This window comes from Gymnodraco acuticeps, unplaced genomic scaffold (assembly GCF_902827175.1).
Source record: "Gymnodraco acuticeps unplaced genomic scaffold, fGymAcu1.1, whole genome shotgun sequence".
Classification (NCBI taxonomy): domain Eukaryota; kingdom Metazoa; phylum Chordata; class Actinopteri; order Perciformes; family Bathydraconidae; genus Gymnodraco; species Gymnodraco acuticeps.
This window is the reverse complement of record NW_022989883.1, coordinates 22,285-40,146: the sequence shown is the minus strand read 5'-3', so window position 1 is coordinate 40,146 and position 17,862 is coordinate 22,285. Positions and strand designations below refer to the sequence as shown.

The 17,862-nt window shown below is 41.2% G+C and overlaps 1 protein-coding gene, 1 long non-coding RNA gene and 1 other non-coding gene across 3 annotated transcripts; 1 reads left to right on the top strand and 2 right to left on the bottom strand.

Moving 5' to 3' along the window:
• Nucleotides 1-3,479: 3,479 nt before the first annotated feature.
• On the bottom strand, nt 3,480-3,552 carry trnar-ccu. The gene has a single exon. It is a non-coding gene; the product is annotated as a tRNA-Arg (tRNA).
• A 914-nt stretch (nt 3,553-4,466) lies between these two features.
• pick1 (protein interacting with prkca 1) lies at nt 4,467-13,933 on the bottom strand. Its single transcript, XM_034199004.1, has 13 exons — nt 13,772-13,933; nt 13,209-13,279; nt 12,536-12,647; nt 11,868-11,996; nt 10,589-10,655; nt 9,997-10,086; nt 9,849-9,902; nt 9,692-9,754; nt 8,698-8,831; nt 8,499-8,591; nt 8,365-8,415; nt 7,845-7,989; nt 4,467-6,359 (listed from the first exon to the last, which is right to left on the bottom strand). Exons 2-13 carry the CDS (start codon nt 13,247-13,249, stop codon nt 6,100-6,102), a joined length of 1,239 nt encoding a protein of 412 aa, XP_034054895.1. The 5' UTR covers nt 13,250-13,279; nt 13,772-13,933; the 3' UTR covers nt 4,467-6,099.
• Nucleotides 13,934-15,049: 1,116 nt separating this feature from the next.
• On the top strand, nt 15,050-16,862 carry LOC117534755. The gene is made up of 4 exons (XR_004567316.1): nt 15,050-15,355; nt 15,522-15,601; nt 16,177-16,347; nt 16,756-16,862. It is a non-coding gene; the product is annotated as an uncharacterized LOC117534755 (long non-coding RNA).
• Nucleotides 16,863-17,862: the final 1,000 nt, after the last annotated feature.

Genomic DNA, 17,862 nt, shown 5'->3' with positions numbered 1-17,862 from the left:
CCCTCTCCTCTGTCATCATCCTTTTGGACCTGTCTGCTGCATTCGACACGGTGAATCATCAGATCCTCCTTCGCACTCTCCAAGAACTTGGAGTTTCAGGCTCTGCACTTTCCCTCATCACCTCATACCTCAAAGACCGCACCTACAGGGTTACTTGGAGAGGGTCGGAGTCCGACCCTTGTCAATTAACTACAGGGGTCCCTCAGGGCTCTGTTCTCGGTCCCCTCCTCTTCTCCTTGTACACGAACTTGCTCGGATCTGTCATTAGCCCGCATGGTTTTTCATACCACTGCTACGCTGACGACACCCAATTAATTCTGTCCTTTCCCCGCTCAGAGACCCAGGTCGTCGCACGCATCTCTGCTTGTCTAGCTGACATCTCTCAGTGGATGTCTGCTCATCACCTCAAGCTCAACCTTGACAAGACTGAACTGCCTTTACTTCCGGGAAAAGATTGTCCCACTCTTGACCTAACAATCAACATCGGCACCTCTGTTGTTTCCCCGACTCAGACTGCAAGGAATCTGGGTGTGATCCTAGATAACAACCTGTCCTTCACTGAAAACATCGCTGCTACAACCCGCTGCTGCAGATACACGCTTTACAACATCAGGAGGATACGTCCCCAGCTGACCCAGAAAGCCACGCAGGTTCTGGTCCAGGCTCTCGTCATCTCACGCCTAGACTACTGCAACTCCCTCCTGGCTGGTCTACCTGCATGTGCCATCCGACCTCTGCAGCTCATCCAGAATGCAGCGGCTCGTCTGGTCTTCAACCTTCCTAAATTCTCCCACACCACGCCACTCCTCCGCTCCCTCCACTGGCTTCCGGTAACTGCTAGAATCCACTTCAAGACAATGGTACTTGCGTACCATGCTGCGAATGGATCTGGCCCTTCCTACATCCAGGACATGGTTAAACCGTACACCCCAGCACGTGCACTACGCTCAGCATCAACCAAACGGCTCGCTGCACCCTCGCTGCGAAGGGGACCCAAGTTCCCATCAGCAAAAACACGTGGGTTTGCTATCCTGGCTCCAAAATGGTGGAATGAGCTCCCCATTGACATCAGGACAGCAGATAGCTTACACACCTTCCGGCGCAGACTGACAACTCATCTCTTTCGACTCCACTTCGAGCAATAGAACTATTAACAAAGCACTTATATACTAATAAAGGACTGGCTTATCTAAAGCCAGTTGAGTAGCACTTGAAATGTTTTTGCTCTATGAAACCTGATGTACTTATATGATTCTGTTTTCTTCAAGTTTGTATTTTGTTGGTCGAACGCACTTATTGTACGTCGCTTTGGATAAAAGCGTCAGCTAAATGCAATGTAATGTAATGTATCGATAGCTTCCTGGGCGTGTTCCAGCCCAAGGCAGGACGAGCAGACCTGGTGTGAGTCCGTGCCCGAGATCCTAAACCCGCAGCCTCCGAGCCGAGCCTCCGAGCCTCCGACTCCTCTGGTGTGAGGGAGAGAAGGGTCCATCCTCATTTGCCGGGGTGTCGGCGCGGAGGGACAAGCTAGTAACAGGTATGTTACCGAAAACAATCCAACCTTATCGTTATTCCGAAAGGAAAAAACAACGGGTAGATTTTTCTTTAAAAAATATGAACTGGTGTGTTAATATCTTTCTTATCTCCGTCTCCTCTGGTGTGAGGGAGAGAAGAGTCCGTCCCCGCTCGCCGTGGTGTCGGCGCGGAGGGATAAACTTGCAACAGGTATGTTACTGTTTGAAGAAAAAAATCAAACCTTACCGTTATTTCTAGTGGTGCATGATAATTATCGGCCCGATAATTATCGGTCCGATATTAGGAATTATGACGTCATCCCGATAAACCCGATAACAGTATTAATAGCCCCGATAATATACAATATATTTTTGGGGTAAAAAAAAAGAAAAAAATACTGCGGTGTGGGTGGATTGGGATGAGGGGCGCTTGTTTTTCACTCGGCTTCTCCCGTTTTGCCAGTACTGTGGTATTAGTGGTTTAGGAAGAGGGGAGTTTTTTTTTTAACTCATGCCTGGCTGTGACGTAAATGGTGTGCGGCTGTGAAGCCAGGACAGTAAACAAACATGTCGCCGGTAGTATCGGACTATTTCAAAGTTTCAGAGTTAGATAGTTCGCTTGCTATTTGTATTAACAAATGCAATGCAGAAGTTCCACGAGGAGGGAAAAAGGCAACGAGCTATAATACTTCCAACCTGATTTGTCACCTGAAACATCGCCATCGCTACGATGGTGTGTTAAAAGCGTACGAAGACGCCTGCGCTGCTAAACTAGCGGCGAATCCAAAGCCAGCTGCAAAGGCACCGGAGCTTTTACCTATCGACGAGGCTTTTAAAAAAGGCAAGAAGTTTGCCAGAGACGACCCCAGGGCTAAAACGATCTCTAACTTCAACATAGAAATGATGGCGCTTGATGAGAGTCAAAACTGTTCTTGGCTTTGTTTTGTTCATAGTAGTAATGCTCATGTCATTTGCTCACTACTAGTCTTTTTTTTACCACCAGCTGTGCAAAAACTACAGGTACATTTAATATATATTATATCGGTTATCGGTATCGGTCTTGAGAAGCAGGAAGTTATCGTTATCGGTATCGGTTTCAAAAAACCAATATCGTGCATCCCTACTTATTTCGAAAGAAAAAATGGCGGGGCAGATTACAATATTAACTGGTGTGTTCATATTTGTTCAATTCTTCTGCAAAGCAAAAAAGTAACCGGCAAGCGCCCGTCGACCGAATGTTAGCTTGGGTTCAGTCTGCTAGCCCAGCTACTGATATTCGAGATGTGCTCTGAAGCGAGAAGAGGTGTTTGAATGACGCTGCGACATAGCGCAAGCTACTTAAAGGGTGGGTGGATTCCCTGACATAGACGTCAAGATCACCAGCCAATCAGGATTGGCGTAATGAGATTGATGCTTCTGTTTGCATACGCGTTGAGGCGCATCCCATAGTGAGACATCGAACGGAGTGTTATGAATGAGAACTGCTCTTATGTCAAGAACTCAAGAAGCATGAGATCAGTGCATGCACTGCATCGTCCAATCAGTGAGCGATACACAGTAAGGGGGCGGGGCGAGTATCTGAGGATTTCATCGGAGGATTGATCGGTGGTTCCTCGATTATCGTTCCTCCATTATCGCTCCTCGCTCCTCCGGCAGAAATAAGAGCCATGGGACGGTACTCAAGATGGCGCAGACAAATCAACTTCCGGTGAGACTGAGGACCGAGGAGCGAGGAAATGAAAATAGTCGACCTGAGACATGGCCTAAATAGGACAATACTCTGAGCATGCGCAGTGTAGTTTTTACAGTCACCGTTCACTTAGACAGTGAGAGGGAGGGGCATGATCGGGTCCCTTTGAGAGGTAGGAGAGGTTTAAGTAACATTGAGTTTGCAAGAGGGCAATTTCCTGTCAGCTTAATTTAGTGTTTATCTGTTTAGGGCTCATTTGGAAATCAAAAACGGTTCACCCCAGATGGGACTCGAACCCACAATCCCTGGCTTAGGAGGCCAGTGCCTTATCCATTAGGCCACTGGGGCTATGCGGCATATCATATACGTCACAGAGCTATTTATAGATTCATATAAACGACATAGGCCTTTTTTTACTGATGGTATAAAAAAGACCGTTCAGTTATTTGGAGCTTTATTTTGTAGGTTTAAGGCCATTTATATTTATATCAACTTATATAATATATGATGTTGAGTTCAGAGATCTGTGCAGGAGAACACTTACTGCAGGACAGTGTTTTATGATGTGATGCTGCCCTCTATGGAGGGCGGAACATGACATAAGTATAAATTAATAAATAAATGCATAAATAAATGTATGATTAAATACACAAATAAATAAATACGGAAATACATATTCTTACTTGTTCACTACTATTTGGTCATTTGAGAGATTTATAACCAAAATCATCTGTAAATACTTTATACTTAATTTCATGTTGCTAACTTTTATTCTTGTTATTTATGAAAAACTGGTATTTGTTCTACTATCCTCTGGGGTGTTTTGTGGAAAATCATTACGTTTTCTTCATATTTACTGCCAGTTCTTACGGTACTTTTGTATTATATCTAGCTGCTGCTGCTCTTGTTGTTGTTGTTCAGTTAGAGACAATAGAACAAGATCATCAGCATCTGAAACTTCACCTAACTATGGAGGGAGAGCCCAGCAGCAGCACATTGATCCAACTGAACAACAAGTTCATTTATATATACATTAAATAAAGTATAAATTGCAACCCTGACAAACACTTTTTAAAATGTCTTCCTTAAAATAATGAGACTTTTGTGGTATATAAATAGCGAATACATAAATATACCTATCACTCTTTCTCAGGGTTTGAGCTAATTAACCAAATGTGTGATGTATGCTGTTTTACTGCTGAGATCTGATGTTATGCTCTTGAGTTTTATCTGTAAGGGAGAAAAAAAAAACACAAAACAAATGATGTTGCTTTTCCATTTACTGGTTTAGGAGAGGAAAAACAATTGATACGTACACGGACTGTTTTTACACCATTTCCCTTTGTACACACTTATTTACAGGACATGTAGTGTTTGCAGTATTTATTGTTTCCACACAGTGGTAAAGCTCTGTGTGTACATTCCTCCCTTCTCCTCCTAAACAGAAACGTGCTGTTATGAAGAAGTGAGCAATGCCAGTGTGTTACAGGATACAAATGAACGTATTTGAATTTAAATCGAGCAGCAGGTGAAACGGAAAAAAAGAGGGGATAAAGGAATGTAACAAAGTCTTCATGTAGGAATAAAATGAAGTCTGCTTCAGTCATCTTCTTCATCAACACCTCCAGATTTCATAATATTTATCCAGTCATTTTGTCTGTTAAGCTGAGGAGAAAGGGCCACTTGACATTAACCAATAAACATCATTTTAGGTAGTTAGTAGATAGTTCCCTTTTCAAAAAATAAAATGAAAAAGCAAATATAAAAGGAATAACTTATACAATCCACAACAATATGAACATTGAAACACTTCATTAAGAGCTAAGAAGGCACACCAGATATGCATATAAATCTTACTGAAAATTAAATCCTTAAAAGCATTCAGATTCAAAATTAAATTAAAGTGAAAAAGAATCACAAACGCTGTTGATTTGAGAGTATCCCAGAAAGAAAACACCACCAACAAATAGCATTACAGCAGTAGTATTCACCTTCATCCATTTCAACTGCTGTAATTCAATACAAAGAACTACGGATGACCTACAGGTGCAAAAACATTACAACGCCCCGGAACATTTCCATTCGAAGAAACAAACGATGCAAATAAAAAAACACAAAGGTGCCAAAACACATGAAGAAACATCTTGATCAACTTGACGAAACATACGTTCCCTAAAAGCGCTGCATAAACGCAACGCTGCAAATACAAAAACATAGCGAGAAGCTCAAAACGCAACGGGAACAGGGACATTAAAAAGTGGCGCACACAGCAGGGACCGGAGCTCTTGTTGGCATTTGGGGATTTTAAAATGTGCCAACTATCACTGGAAACGTACCTTAATGTTTCCTGTAGATATTGAATTGCTCTTTTTATTATTATTGTGCTGCTGTGTTTATTGTATTTTTGTAACTCTGGCACAACAATTTCCTTCGGGATGAATAAAGTCCTATCTTTATCTTAAAAGTTGTATCGGTTTATTTGAACAATGTGGTCACATATTATTACAGATCTGCTGTAAACTAGTTTGCTAACGTAGCTAACCTAGACATTTCAAATATACGGACAAACCACTTTTGTCATTATGAAACAGTCATAATCCCATAATCCCAAGCGTGCATCACTTTTTAGTGTCCCCCTTTTCTGTTGTTTCGCGCTTCTTGCAGTGCTACGTTTAAGCGGCGGTTTCCTCAAGTTGGTGAAGATGTGTGTGTTTTGGCACATTTGTGGTTTTATATTTACGTAATTTCTGGAGCTGCAGCGTGTTTCTCCTAATGGAAATGTTTTGGGCCGTTGTAGCACGTTTGCACTGGTCGACCACCGTAAAGGTCGCTGCTTGGTGAGTGCGTTGATATACAGTGAAGAGCTATGTTATAGGAATGGACTTCTCCATTCACTCATTCGTCATCGATCAGTTTCTCAGCGCCGTTCTCTGCCTGTCTTGTTTCCTCTTCTCTTTTTCCCTCCTCCTCCTCTTCCTCCTCTTCCTCCTCATACTCTCCGGTGTACGACGACTGGCTGCCGTAGTTGATGGTGGTGCGGGAGAGGTCCACTTCGATGGGGAAGACATCCGCCTCCTTCAGGACGGCGTAGCACTCGTCGTAATAATGAGACATTCCTGAGACGAAGCGCTGCAGCTGGAACACGATGTCCTGAACTGTGGAGGAGGAAGAGGAGGAAGAGGAGGAAGAGGAGGGAGAGGGTGGGACATCTTTGTCAAAGGTCTCCTATTATACTGTTATTCATCAATATATTACAGGTCTCAGATATATACAGAGCCTGTCTCTGATTGGCTGAAACACCAAACAGATCATTGCAGCATTACCCATAATCCCCTCTGTTTCAGCCCTGTTTCCAAAGTGCTGATTCTCTGTCTGTTACTTTAGATGAAAATAAGGAGCCCCTCCCCACGCCCCTCTGAGAGATTTGGTTACAGAGAACTCAATGGTGCTCTAGGACAGTGGTTCTCAAATGGGTGTACGCGGACCCCTAGGGGTACGTTGGAGTACTGCAGGGGTACGTGAGATTTATTTTATGTTAATGAAAATATATAATAATTCATACACACATGCATTTACACAAACTACTAATAGTAGTTTAACTACTTGATTCAAAGGTTTACAGTAATTCTGGATAATAAAATGGGAAAAATAAACGGGGTGCTCTCTTTTCCTCTCCCTCTCCTGACAGCCCGTCAGTCTTGTGCAGCTCGCTGAACCTCTAATAAGTGACCGACAATAAAAAATAAATATATTTATAACTAGTTTAGCTAGTTCCAGAGTAGATAAACTAGCTAAGTGTGTTAGGTCTAACTCTAAGTGTATTTTTGCTCGGCTCAACGGTCCGTCACAGCGGCGGAGCTGTGATCATGCAGAGCTGCGTGTTCTCCGTCAGCAGCAGCTGATCTGATCTCTGATCTCTCTTTCGCGTCCGGTTAGACTTCACTCGCGTCTATGTCCAAATCTATCAGATCTAGCTAGTTCTAGTTAATTATAAAACTGCCTGCTTATCAAAGGACACCTAAACAATAAGCGTTGCTTGGCAAATGTTCAAAGGGGGTACATGAGTGAAAAAAGTTTGAGAACCACTGCTCTAGGAGGAGACTCAGGCGATAAGGTGGGGGGGGGGGGGGGGGGTTACCTTGGTTGCTGATTGGCTAATGGTTACACAAGCCAAAACATCGTTATGACATCACAAAGTGGCCAAAATCTGATCAGCTCATTTTCAGACAGGTTTCTATAGAAATGGATCAGGACAAAAAGAGAGAGAATCTTTTTCCTGAAACTTTCAGAATCTCTTTCCACAGAGGGGACACATGTTGATGTAGAAGAGACATGAAGAAGAGGGGACACATGTTGATGTAGAAGAGACATGAAGAAGAGGGGACACATGTTGATGTAGAAGAGACATGAAGAAGAGGGGACACATGTTGATGTAGAAGAGACATGAAGAAGAAGGGACACAAGTTGATGTAGAAGAGACATCGGAGAAGACACGAGGGGACTCATGTTGATGTAGAAGAGAACATGAAGAAGAGGGGACACATGTTGATGTTAGAAGAGACATGGAGAAGAGAGGGACTCGCACACTGACAAACATGAAACAAACACTTTAAAAGATATTTAATAAAACCACAACAGACCATGTTTCTGGTCCAGCAGCTCGATCTTCTCCAGAACGTCCTTCCTCATCTTGGCGAAGCGGGCGCGGGCTTCCTGTCGGCACCGCAGCACCAGACGGTACTCGTAGTTCCCGGTGCTGACCCGGTACAGCGGCTCCCCCATGGCCTGCAGCAAGACACACATTGTACACAATATTATATACACAAAAATGGCATCTGACAAGGCCTTGGAAACACTCAAACTCAACGTTAATTTCATGCCATCGACAATCGAACACATTTTGGACATGAAAAAAATAAGCTTTTAAAATAAACTGAGTAAGCTTCACCACAAATACAAACTCTGTCAAATAACATACTTCAATCTATCCCATAAATAAATGAAATAAAACAGACGCTCCTCCCCCATCCCAATCCCCCATCATCAACACTTTATATACCTCCTTTTTTATTTGATTTGGTTCTGTGATATTTATTTATTATCCTTAGAAGACGTTAGTTAATTAAAGTTATTTCAAAAAGAATGAAAATGAGAACTCACGATGCTGCTGTATTCTTCATCATCCATTTCCTTCACCTTCAGGCAGTACGACTGAAAGACACAACAAATCAATGCAGTCTCTCTGTTGACGAATACAATTGTTGAACAGATTTACACACATGTTTCCACCTTACCAGATACTCGAACTTCACGTCCAGGTACTTCCTGATGGTGAGCTTCGTGTCGGGAATGGCTTTGTGAAGATATGTGTTCAGATCGTGGAGCATCTAAATAACAACACATGATGCTTGATAAGGAGCATTTCAAAAAACAATCTAGAGATCTTGATGTTTTCAGTGAGTGCTTCAAAGCCAGACGTTGATCTGTACTCACAGGTTTGATGGTCTTCAGCAGCTTGATGCCGTATTTCTCGATGCTGCGATGAGCGTCTGCAAACTTCACGAAAGCCTCGCTGGCTGCAGCCTGAGGCTCTCGAACCCCGATGACCGAGAACACATCGCCAAACGCTGCAGGGGAACATTTCCAAATACCAATCAGATACATAAGACAATAAAACTAAATCCATTAGGATGATTTCAGAATCATCCATCCATCTTCTCCCGCTTATCCGTGGTCGGGTCGCGGGGGTAGCAGTTCCAGCAGAGAGCCCCAAACTTCCAGCTCTGACTGGGGGATCCCAAGGCGCTCCCAGGCCAGCGAAGAGATATAATCCCTCCACCTGGTCCTAGGTCTACCCCTTGGTCTCCTCCCAGCTGGACGTGCCTGGAACACCTCCCTAGGGAGGCGCCCAGGTGGCATCCTAACTAGGTGCCCGAACCACCTCAACTGGCTCCTTTCGACGCGAAGGAGAAGCGGCTCAACTCCGAGTCCCTCCCTGATGACCGAACTTCTCACCTTATCCCTAAGGGAGACACCAGCCACCCTGCGGAGAAAACCCATCTCGGCCGCTTGTATCCGCGGTCTCGTTCTTTCGGTCATGACCCATCCTTCATGACCATAGGTGAGGGGAGGAACGAAAATGGCCCGGTAGACAGAGAGCTTTGCCTTCTGGCTCAGCTCCCTTTTCGTCACAACGGTGCGGTAAAGCAGCATTTCAGAATCAGAAATCCTTTATTCGTCCAACAGCAGGAATGTTTACACGGTTACAGTAAAAGAGACTGTGCAGACAAAAGGTAGACTAACATGTTAAATCAGGAGGCAAGCACATGTGAATGAAATCAAATCAATCAACTACACACCCAAGGTAGAGGTTAAAAAATATCATTCTCATGTGTTTTCTTCTTTCTCTAGTACATGTCAAAGGTCAAAATGATTTTAACAAACTGTTTAGCGTTTATACTTTCTAATTTTGATCGCCGTAACTCACCTCTGTGTGTTTGAGAAAGCTCAAAGAAAGCTCGGAGTAGTCTCTTCGTGTGCTCCATCAGACCTACAGGCAAACAGAATAATGAGACATTTGTTAAAACAAATAACATTCAACATCAGATTTAAAATAATCACATTGTTTAGTTGATTTATTTGACCTTTGTAGAGCTCTGCTGTCTTCTCCAGCTCCTCCAGTCTTTTGACCAGTCCGTCTGTGAAGCAAATTAAATCCACACAAGTATAGCTTTATATTTACCTAAATAAGAATCCCTAAAGATTTCACAATGATCCTAATAATGATCTTACCGTTACATAGAATCGCTCGACTGAGTCCCAGAGCATCAGCTGTGCCGGAGCTCAGATTCTCCACCAGGCGGTGTTTCACTTTCTTCAGCACTGAAACACAAACATGTGTTTAAAACATTGGATTACAATATTTAACATGTATGCTATAGTAGTGTGTGTGTGTGTGTGTGTGTGTGTGTGTGTGTGTGTGTGTGAAGGACTGTCTGTCCGTCTGTGTCATTGTGTGTGTGTGTGTGTGTGTGTGTGTGTGTGTGTGTGTGTGTGTGTGTGTGTGTGTGGGTGTGGCCTAGCATTACTATACTTGTGGGGACCTAAATCTGTTTACACAGTCACGTGTGGGGACTCACCTCCCTTATGGGGACATAATGGAGGTCCCCATAAGGGGAATCATTCATTTTAGGGTGAAGACTTGGTTAGGTCTAGGATTAGGGTTAGGGTTAGGCATGTGTTGGTTATAGTTAAGGTTAGGATAAGTCTCCAGGAAATGCATGTAAGTCAATGTAATGTCCCCTGAAGTGATGCATACATGGTGTGAGTGTGTGTCTGTGTGTGTCTGTGTGTGTGTGTGTGTGTGTGGTGTGTGTGTGTGTACCTATATCCAGAGACTTTCCCTGTTTGGGGTCTGCCTGCAGTTTGTTGTAGTGGATGACTGCTTCCCCCTGTGGAAACATAACCGGAGATCAACAACAACAAATAAACTTAATTTATCTTAAAGTCAACCAGTTCTATAAAAAGTAAAGTCTCTTTTGTATTCATTGTATTTGACAAAAATCTAAAATCATCGCATAAAATACAAGGAAGTATTCTGTTAGATGTGGTAAAAATGGATGATGTGTAAATGTTTTATATGGCAAAAAATAATTTGAAAACATAAATATGTTTTCAACATTTTGATTTAACAATAAATAATTAAAATGAGAACAACTGTTAGCAATATATTAAAAATATATACAGCAAGAACAGAGTCAGTTATAGGCATAAATAAAATATGTGAAATTATATTAAAAAAAGTAATAATTGCAATAAGAAATGTGTGTGGGAACAAGAAAATTGTTTATATGAAATAAATAAACATCAAATAAAGAAACACATGACCAAAAACATGTGTAAATAAATGCCACTGGTGAAACTCACGTGCACATTTATTTGCACTGACAGCAGAATATAATCCATGAAATCCCACAGCGCACTCTGTCTTTAATCCAACATGCAGGAGGTCATGACATTTTTCTGGGTGCGAACAATGGAGGGCAGAAACAACACAGCCGCTCTGCAGCGTTGACTTTATCCTGCTTTTAGTGTTTGCACCCATAATAAGTCAACTGTCCCACTATTCACTGATCCGCCTGCAGCCGAGACGGGACACAAAACTGTGGGTAATGTTTTCATCCTTTTCCATGTTACTCTGTATATTCAAATGTGATTAAATTCAGTTTTAATGTATTTAAAGACACTGGTGGTGTGACGTTAGGTTGATGTTTACACTTTGAAACCAATAGAACATATCGGAAGCTTTTTCTGAAAAGTTATTCCACAGTTGAGGAATAATCCTTTTCATATACACTTTATAACTTGTGAGAATGTCCCAGCTGTGGGATGAACAAATGATTTCTGAATGTGAACATAAGAGAATATTTAACCCCGAGAGCATGATGTGGGAAAAGCCAACTCACAGCCACAAAGCACGGTTAGCTGCTTTGGATTATTGGGTTGAATTTGTATCTTAGTTAAAGCAAATACTTCCCTAATCACTAACAGAGAAGAATGTGGTCCAAAACTAGACTTTGTAACCACATCATGATCTAAAAGTGAAATGATGAACCCTCTGCTCCTGGTGTTGTTCGGACTGTAAATCATTGCGTCGGTGTTACCTGCACAGCTTGGATCATCTTGGCCACCTGCACTTTGGTCTTTCCCTTCACTGGCTTCCCGTTCACGCCTGTGAGCTCATCGCCTGCCGCCACTGTCCCATCCAGAGCTGCGGGGGTGTTATCAAACACCTGGGAGACAACACAATCCTCATTTAAAAAAAAGGTACCAATGACACAGATGTATGTTTTACTTTCTTTTATTGTTTTCTTCACACACAAATAAATATTACATTTCAAAGAGAACAGTGCCTGTATGGAGACGATCTACTATGACTCCTTTGTTGATATGTACCTTAACCATTTCCCCAGCCCTTAAGAAATGTGTCTTCCATTACTTTAAACTTGTATGTGATTTTCTCCATTATTAGGATATCACACCGACAGATCCTCCCATATGTCCCAGGTATAATACCAGACAGGTTCGAGGGATTCTATAGCCTAATACCTTGCAGAGAACACAGTGTACACAGTCCCAGAAAGGTTGCATTTCACTGCAGCTCCAAAACACATGTGTATGGTGAGGTTCCAGATGTTTACAAAGTCTCCAGCATGGTTGTTGAGTGTTTGTTTACTACACCAATGACACAGATTTATGTTTTTTTCATTTTAAACTTCATAGAAATGTGCTGATTCATAAACAGGGTTATAATCACTTGCTGTGTTCCTACCTGGACGATGTAGAGACACGGACAGTACTGAGCTCCTCCTCCAATGCTGATCCCAATCAGGTTATTAGGGTCTTTCTTCAGAACCACAGTACCAGGTACCGTTGGTATCCCCCTGTTGAGGAGAAAACATGATACATTCAAAAACAACTGGGCAATATATTAATTCTACAAAGATACCGTGATATGAAACTAGATATCTTCCTGGATTTAGGACATTGCTTATGTGTTATCGTGGTTTTAACGGCTGCATTACAGTAAAGCATGTCATTTTCTGAATGAACCAGACATCTGTTTAAGCATCTGCCATTATATCCACATTACTGATGATTTCTTTCCCCAAATGTCATTATGTTAATATGCCAAAGCACCAATAGTCAACCCTGCAATATCGTTGAAATATGGATATCGAGACATCTGATTTTCTCCATATCGACTCGCACCACATTGAGTTTTGTAGCATTTTAGTGTTCATGTTTTTGCACAATTCTTAGTAGTCAAGCATTTTATTGTAAAGCTTAAAAAGTGTATAAGTAATGAGAAGAATGAGTATTAAGTCCATATCAGGAGTCACACTATTAGCGACTGTTTTTGTCTTTATATGAAGTGACTATTTAAGGATAACACACATTGAATGGCTCAGATTACAAAAAGGAAACACGTTATTATTACTCACAGTTTGTCCTCCTCCAGCTCATAGTCCATGTCTGTGAACATCACAGTGCAGCGTCACTGTCCCTGGTCAACCTGTGAATCATCAACATAAAAACCACTGCATTAAAATCAGGTAGGAGGATTGGTCAAATGCAAACAGACATATCACTTTGAGCAGCTGTTTCACGAGCTACAGGTACAAAATAAAAGTCCTTTAAGTAAGCTAATCGGGATGGAAAATACAGTGTCTATAACAATGATGAAAGCTCTAAATAAAGCAGGACAGAAGAGCTTTGTTCGCTGTAACTGATCTCAGAGCTGCAGCAGGTGGACAAACAGCTGGTGACTAACAGTTCATAATAACTACCTGATGTTCACCTGGTAACTTATTCTGAATACGTGCAACATTTAAACTAAACACATCGACTTATGATCTAAAAACAACATGTGTAATATCTATATATACTGACGTACGCCAAAAGCAGGGGAAATTGCATGCTAACATTAGCTGCTACTGTTGGCTACTGCAGGTGGAAGAGCAGAAGTCGTTTGTTCAGAAACGTTAACACGTCGTAAATAATTTACCTTAATTATATTTGTGCACAGGGTTGTCATTCAAGTGTCCCTCAGTGTTCATAAACCGCCCCCCTTTGACGAAATTATCTTTTAATTCAATTTCTGGATCCACTGACAACTCCTCTGTTTACTTTCTCTGACGTCACTGCCGGGATAATAGCGGAAGTGGTCATAGGGAGGGACTTTTTACATTTTAAATGTTTTTGGATTGTTTCCTTTATTAATTAACAAAACAAAATGAGGTCGAACTGGCGTAAATATACAGATTAAATGGTAACATAATCCCACCATCGGTAAATTCCAGTAACACAATTAAGCAATTGAATAACTGAAATGGTCACAAAAAAACATGTTCTGCATAGATAAATAGACATGTAACATATATAAATAAAGGTTCATTTATTCTAAAGACTCTTTTGTGAGACATGATGGGGATTAGATGATCGTCACGTGACCAATTGGTGTACTCGAGCTAGCACTTTTTTAACCGTAATCTTCACCCTTTCGTTGGGGCAGACATTAGAATCGCGAGTTTTACCGCCATCTTATGGCCAAAAGGTGGAACTGCAATTTCCTTTCGAAATGGTCGAACTGAAGCATTTCGAGACAATTATCGGTCCATATTCCCCTAATGTCCCAGTGTCAGTCTTATATGGAAACTACAACGGACACATTGTGAGATATTTGACGATAGAGGCAGCTTAATAGCGCATTTCAGGACTGGGCGAACAATAACATTGACTGATGCTCCTGAAATTGTTTCCTAGCACTGTAGCATTGTTAGCTCTATAAACTGTTACTCCCGTTAGCCACCTAACTCTCATGTTTTATCCTAACTCGTGTCGGTGGTAGAGGTTTTTAATTTAAAGACGTGTAACCTCTTATTTAATTAGTTTAGTTTGTTACAGGTTACATTACCTTTTATTTTGTAATTAACCGGAACAGAAGTGGTTTCTCTACAGTGACGAGCTTGACGAATTTTAAGTCTTGCAGTTCTAAAGTTTGACAACCCATGTGTACCAAGCAGAAAGGTTTATGAATAAAGGCATGGAAGTAGTTGAAAGCATACAAAGTTATTACAATAAAATACACTTAAACTGCCAAATAATCAATATGTTTAAACATGCAGATTATCATAGCAGAGTATTTGAATACAGTAGTAGAGTATATTACAGAAGGTGGTGCTTGTGCTCCAATGTAATCTATAATGCATTGCAGACCCTCCTCAATGGAAACAATGGCTCCCAATCTTGATATATTTTTCAAAGTTCTTGACAGAGTAGTTTTATAAACACATCACAGTATCACAGGGGCAGCTGCTACTCAAAGTCCTCTCTGTGATTAATCTCATTTTCAATATTAGTCCAACAGCAGTGATTAAAGAGAGCTGAGCCTCTGCATTGAATGGGCTTCTTGATAGTCATGATGATGATGATGATGATGATGAACGAGCCACATTGCTGAGTCCTTTGTGCTTCACATTATAAATTAAGAGAAACTTCACAGTCTTCTTACTACTTACATGTTGTCTTCCAGTGCAGAAAGAAAATCTTCCATCAGCTGCAGTGTTAACTAACACCCAAAATCACCATGGTAAGTTCATCTGCTTTGTTTTGTCTTTAACTGTACTGCCTTATGAACAGAGTATGTGTTTGCAGCCTGCAATTGGTTGAATACAACTCTAATACTATTATGACAAACAGCCTTCTGTAATTTCCCCAATAAATTGTTTTAAAACTTTAATTTCTGTGTTTCTCAGCTACTTGAAATGAAGCATCTGAGCCTGACAGCCGGAGACAGGCTGAAAGTGAAGGGGATCATTCAGCATGATGCCGAGAGGTAAGCAAACCAAACACACAAAACATATTTAGTACAACCTTTTAAACTAAATATGATAATATGGTCATATGCATTAATAAATGCATTCTGGAAAGAAAATACTTTTAAAACTTGAATAACTTGTTTTGTTGCAACTTAAGAGAATGATGGGTGAACAATAAATGCACACAATATTTGTTTAGTAATCCTATTAAGGATCTTAAATTCTTGCAAGTAGGCTCATCCTACAAGTCAGCGCCCTAGACTGAGTGACATAGGACATTTTAAAGGGGTACTGGAAAACAACAATAAATTGTACGGATGTTGTTTTTATCACCTTCTTATGAGTGTGGAAAAAAAATACTTTTGTAAGTATGTTTTTTTCTTCCTGTTAACTTCAGGTCAGTTTTGTTATTTTCCTAAAACCCTTATCTTGCAGTGTTATAAAACATTTGATACTATACTAAAACATCTGTTTAGTATGACAATACTTCTTAAAGGTTACATTTCCACACCTTTTTAAACCACATTTCTATTAAAGTAGCCTTGTGATTATATAATATTAAACCTCTGTTTATAATCTCTGATCCATCCAGATTCAAGATCGAGCTGGGCTGTGGTACGGACGACATCGCGCTGCACTTTAATCCCCGTTTTGATGACGATGCTGATGGTTCCGTTATTGTTTGCAACTCAAAGACTGGTGGGTCTTGGGGCGATGAGGTCCGGGACACACACAACCCTCTACACCGGGAAGAGTGATCAAGGTGAGGAACACTGAGGTTCATATCAGTATGTAGTGTCTCTACTACATGGGTCCATGCTTAAATGTTCAAAAAGCTCTTTATTTTTCTCATACTGCCTGTGCTGCAGCACCTCTTTTCACCCTCTGTCTGAAACCAGAGCCCAGTCTGCTCTGATTGGTTAGCTGGCTGGCTCTGTTGTGATTGGTCAACCTCTTAGAGATGTCCCGCCCCTTAGCCTATCATATACAATGTGTTGGAGCGCTAGCCAATAGTTAAAAGCCAGAGTTACATAGTGACATTAATGAGTCCAATGGAGTCGTTTTCTCTTGAAGTGCATTTCCTAAACCAGATTACATCAACCATTTCAGTTTTTTTGGGAGCGTTGTTAGATTTTCTCAGATTCCTTTCTTATAATCTTTTCTATTTCAGCTGGAGTTGACGCTGGCTGGAGACGTGTTTGAGGTGGAGCTTCCTGACGGACAGCAGCTGCAGTTTCCAAACCGTGAGAACGTGGACGTCATCAACTACGTCCGAATCGCAGGAGACTTCAAACTGACTTCCTTCAAGATCTGCTAAAAGACACATAAAGATGAGACTTTGAGACAGTTATTGTAAGAAATATTGTCAAGGGGTGTAGATCTTCAATGTTAATTTGAAATGTATCTTTATTGGAAAATGTCCGGTTGTGCACATAAAAATAAAAAGTTTAAATTCAAAGGATCTTTTGTTTTTTTTCTTTGAATTGTTGTAGCTTAATTCTGGGTTTGGAAACAATATTTGAACCAACTTTTCAACTAAAGAAATACAGTATCAGTGCACTCATGAGCAGCAAATGAGACAACAAATCAACGCTGACATTACTTTCCTATAAAACCCATGCAAACATAGCATGAATTGATAGAAATAACTTGAAGTGTAATGCATGGGCGTCACTTTGTTAGAAAAAGTGGTAGGGACGATTTTCCAGATTCAACATCAGCATAGCAGAAGACAAAATATGTCCCTCTCCTGGATGCTGAACCTCAAGCACCTGCATGAAAAACCAAGGCATAGACCTCTGGACCACCAATGTGTTTGAAAAAAACCCGCCTAACTATAGGTCTTGATTCTCTTCACCTGGTGCCCTTGGGTTTGTCCTACCCTGCCCAGCTGTGTCTTGTCCTCTGATTAGTTCTGCATGTATTTAAGTTCTGGTTTTCTGTTGGTGGATGTGGTCGGATTCTTGAGTCAGATCTGTTTGTTGTTTTAGGTATTGAGCCTTTAAATAAAGGTATTTTCCATTCAAACCATTGTCTGTCCCGCAATTGGGTCATACCTACTCTGCTCATCCCTGACAAATTATTGCGGTAATTTACATATACGTTACTTTATTCTTCTACAGGAAATGTTGTATTTTACTGCACCGTGATATTATGTCTGCAGTGACTGAGGTATCTGTTTTGTTGAAATCATATCTTTATGCTACATGATGTACAGTGGCGGCGCCAGAGTATTTTTGTTGGGTAGTCTATGGTAGGGCTAACCCATACAGTGGTG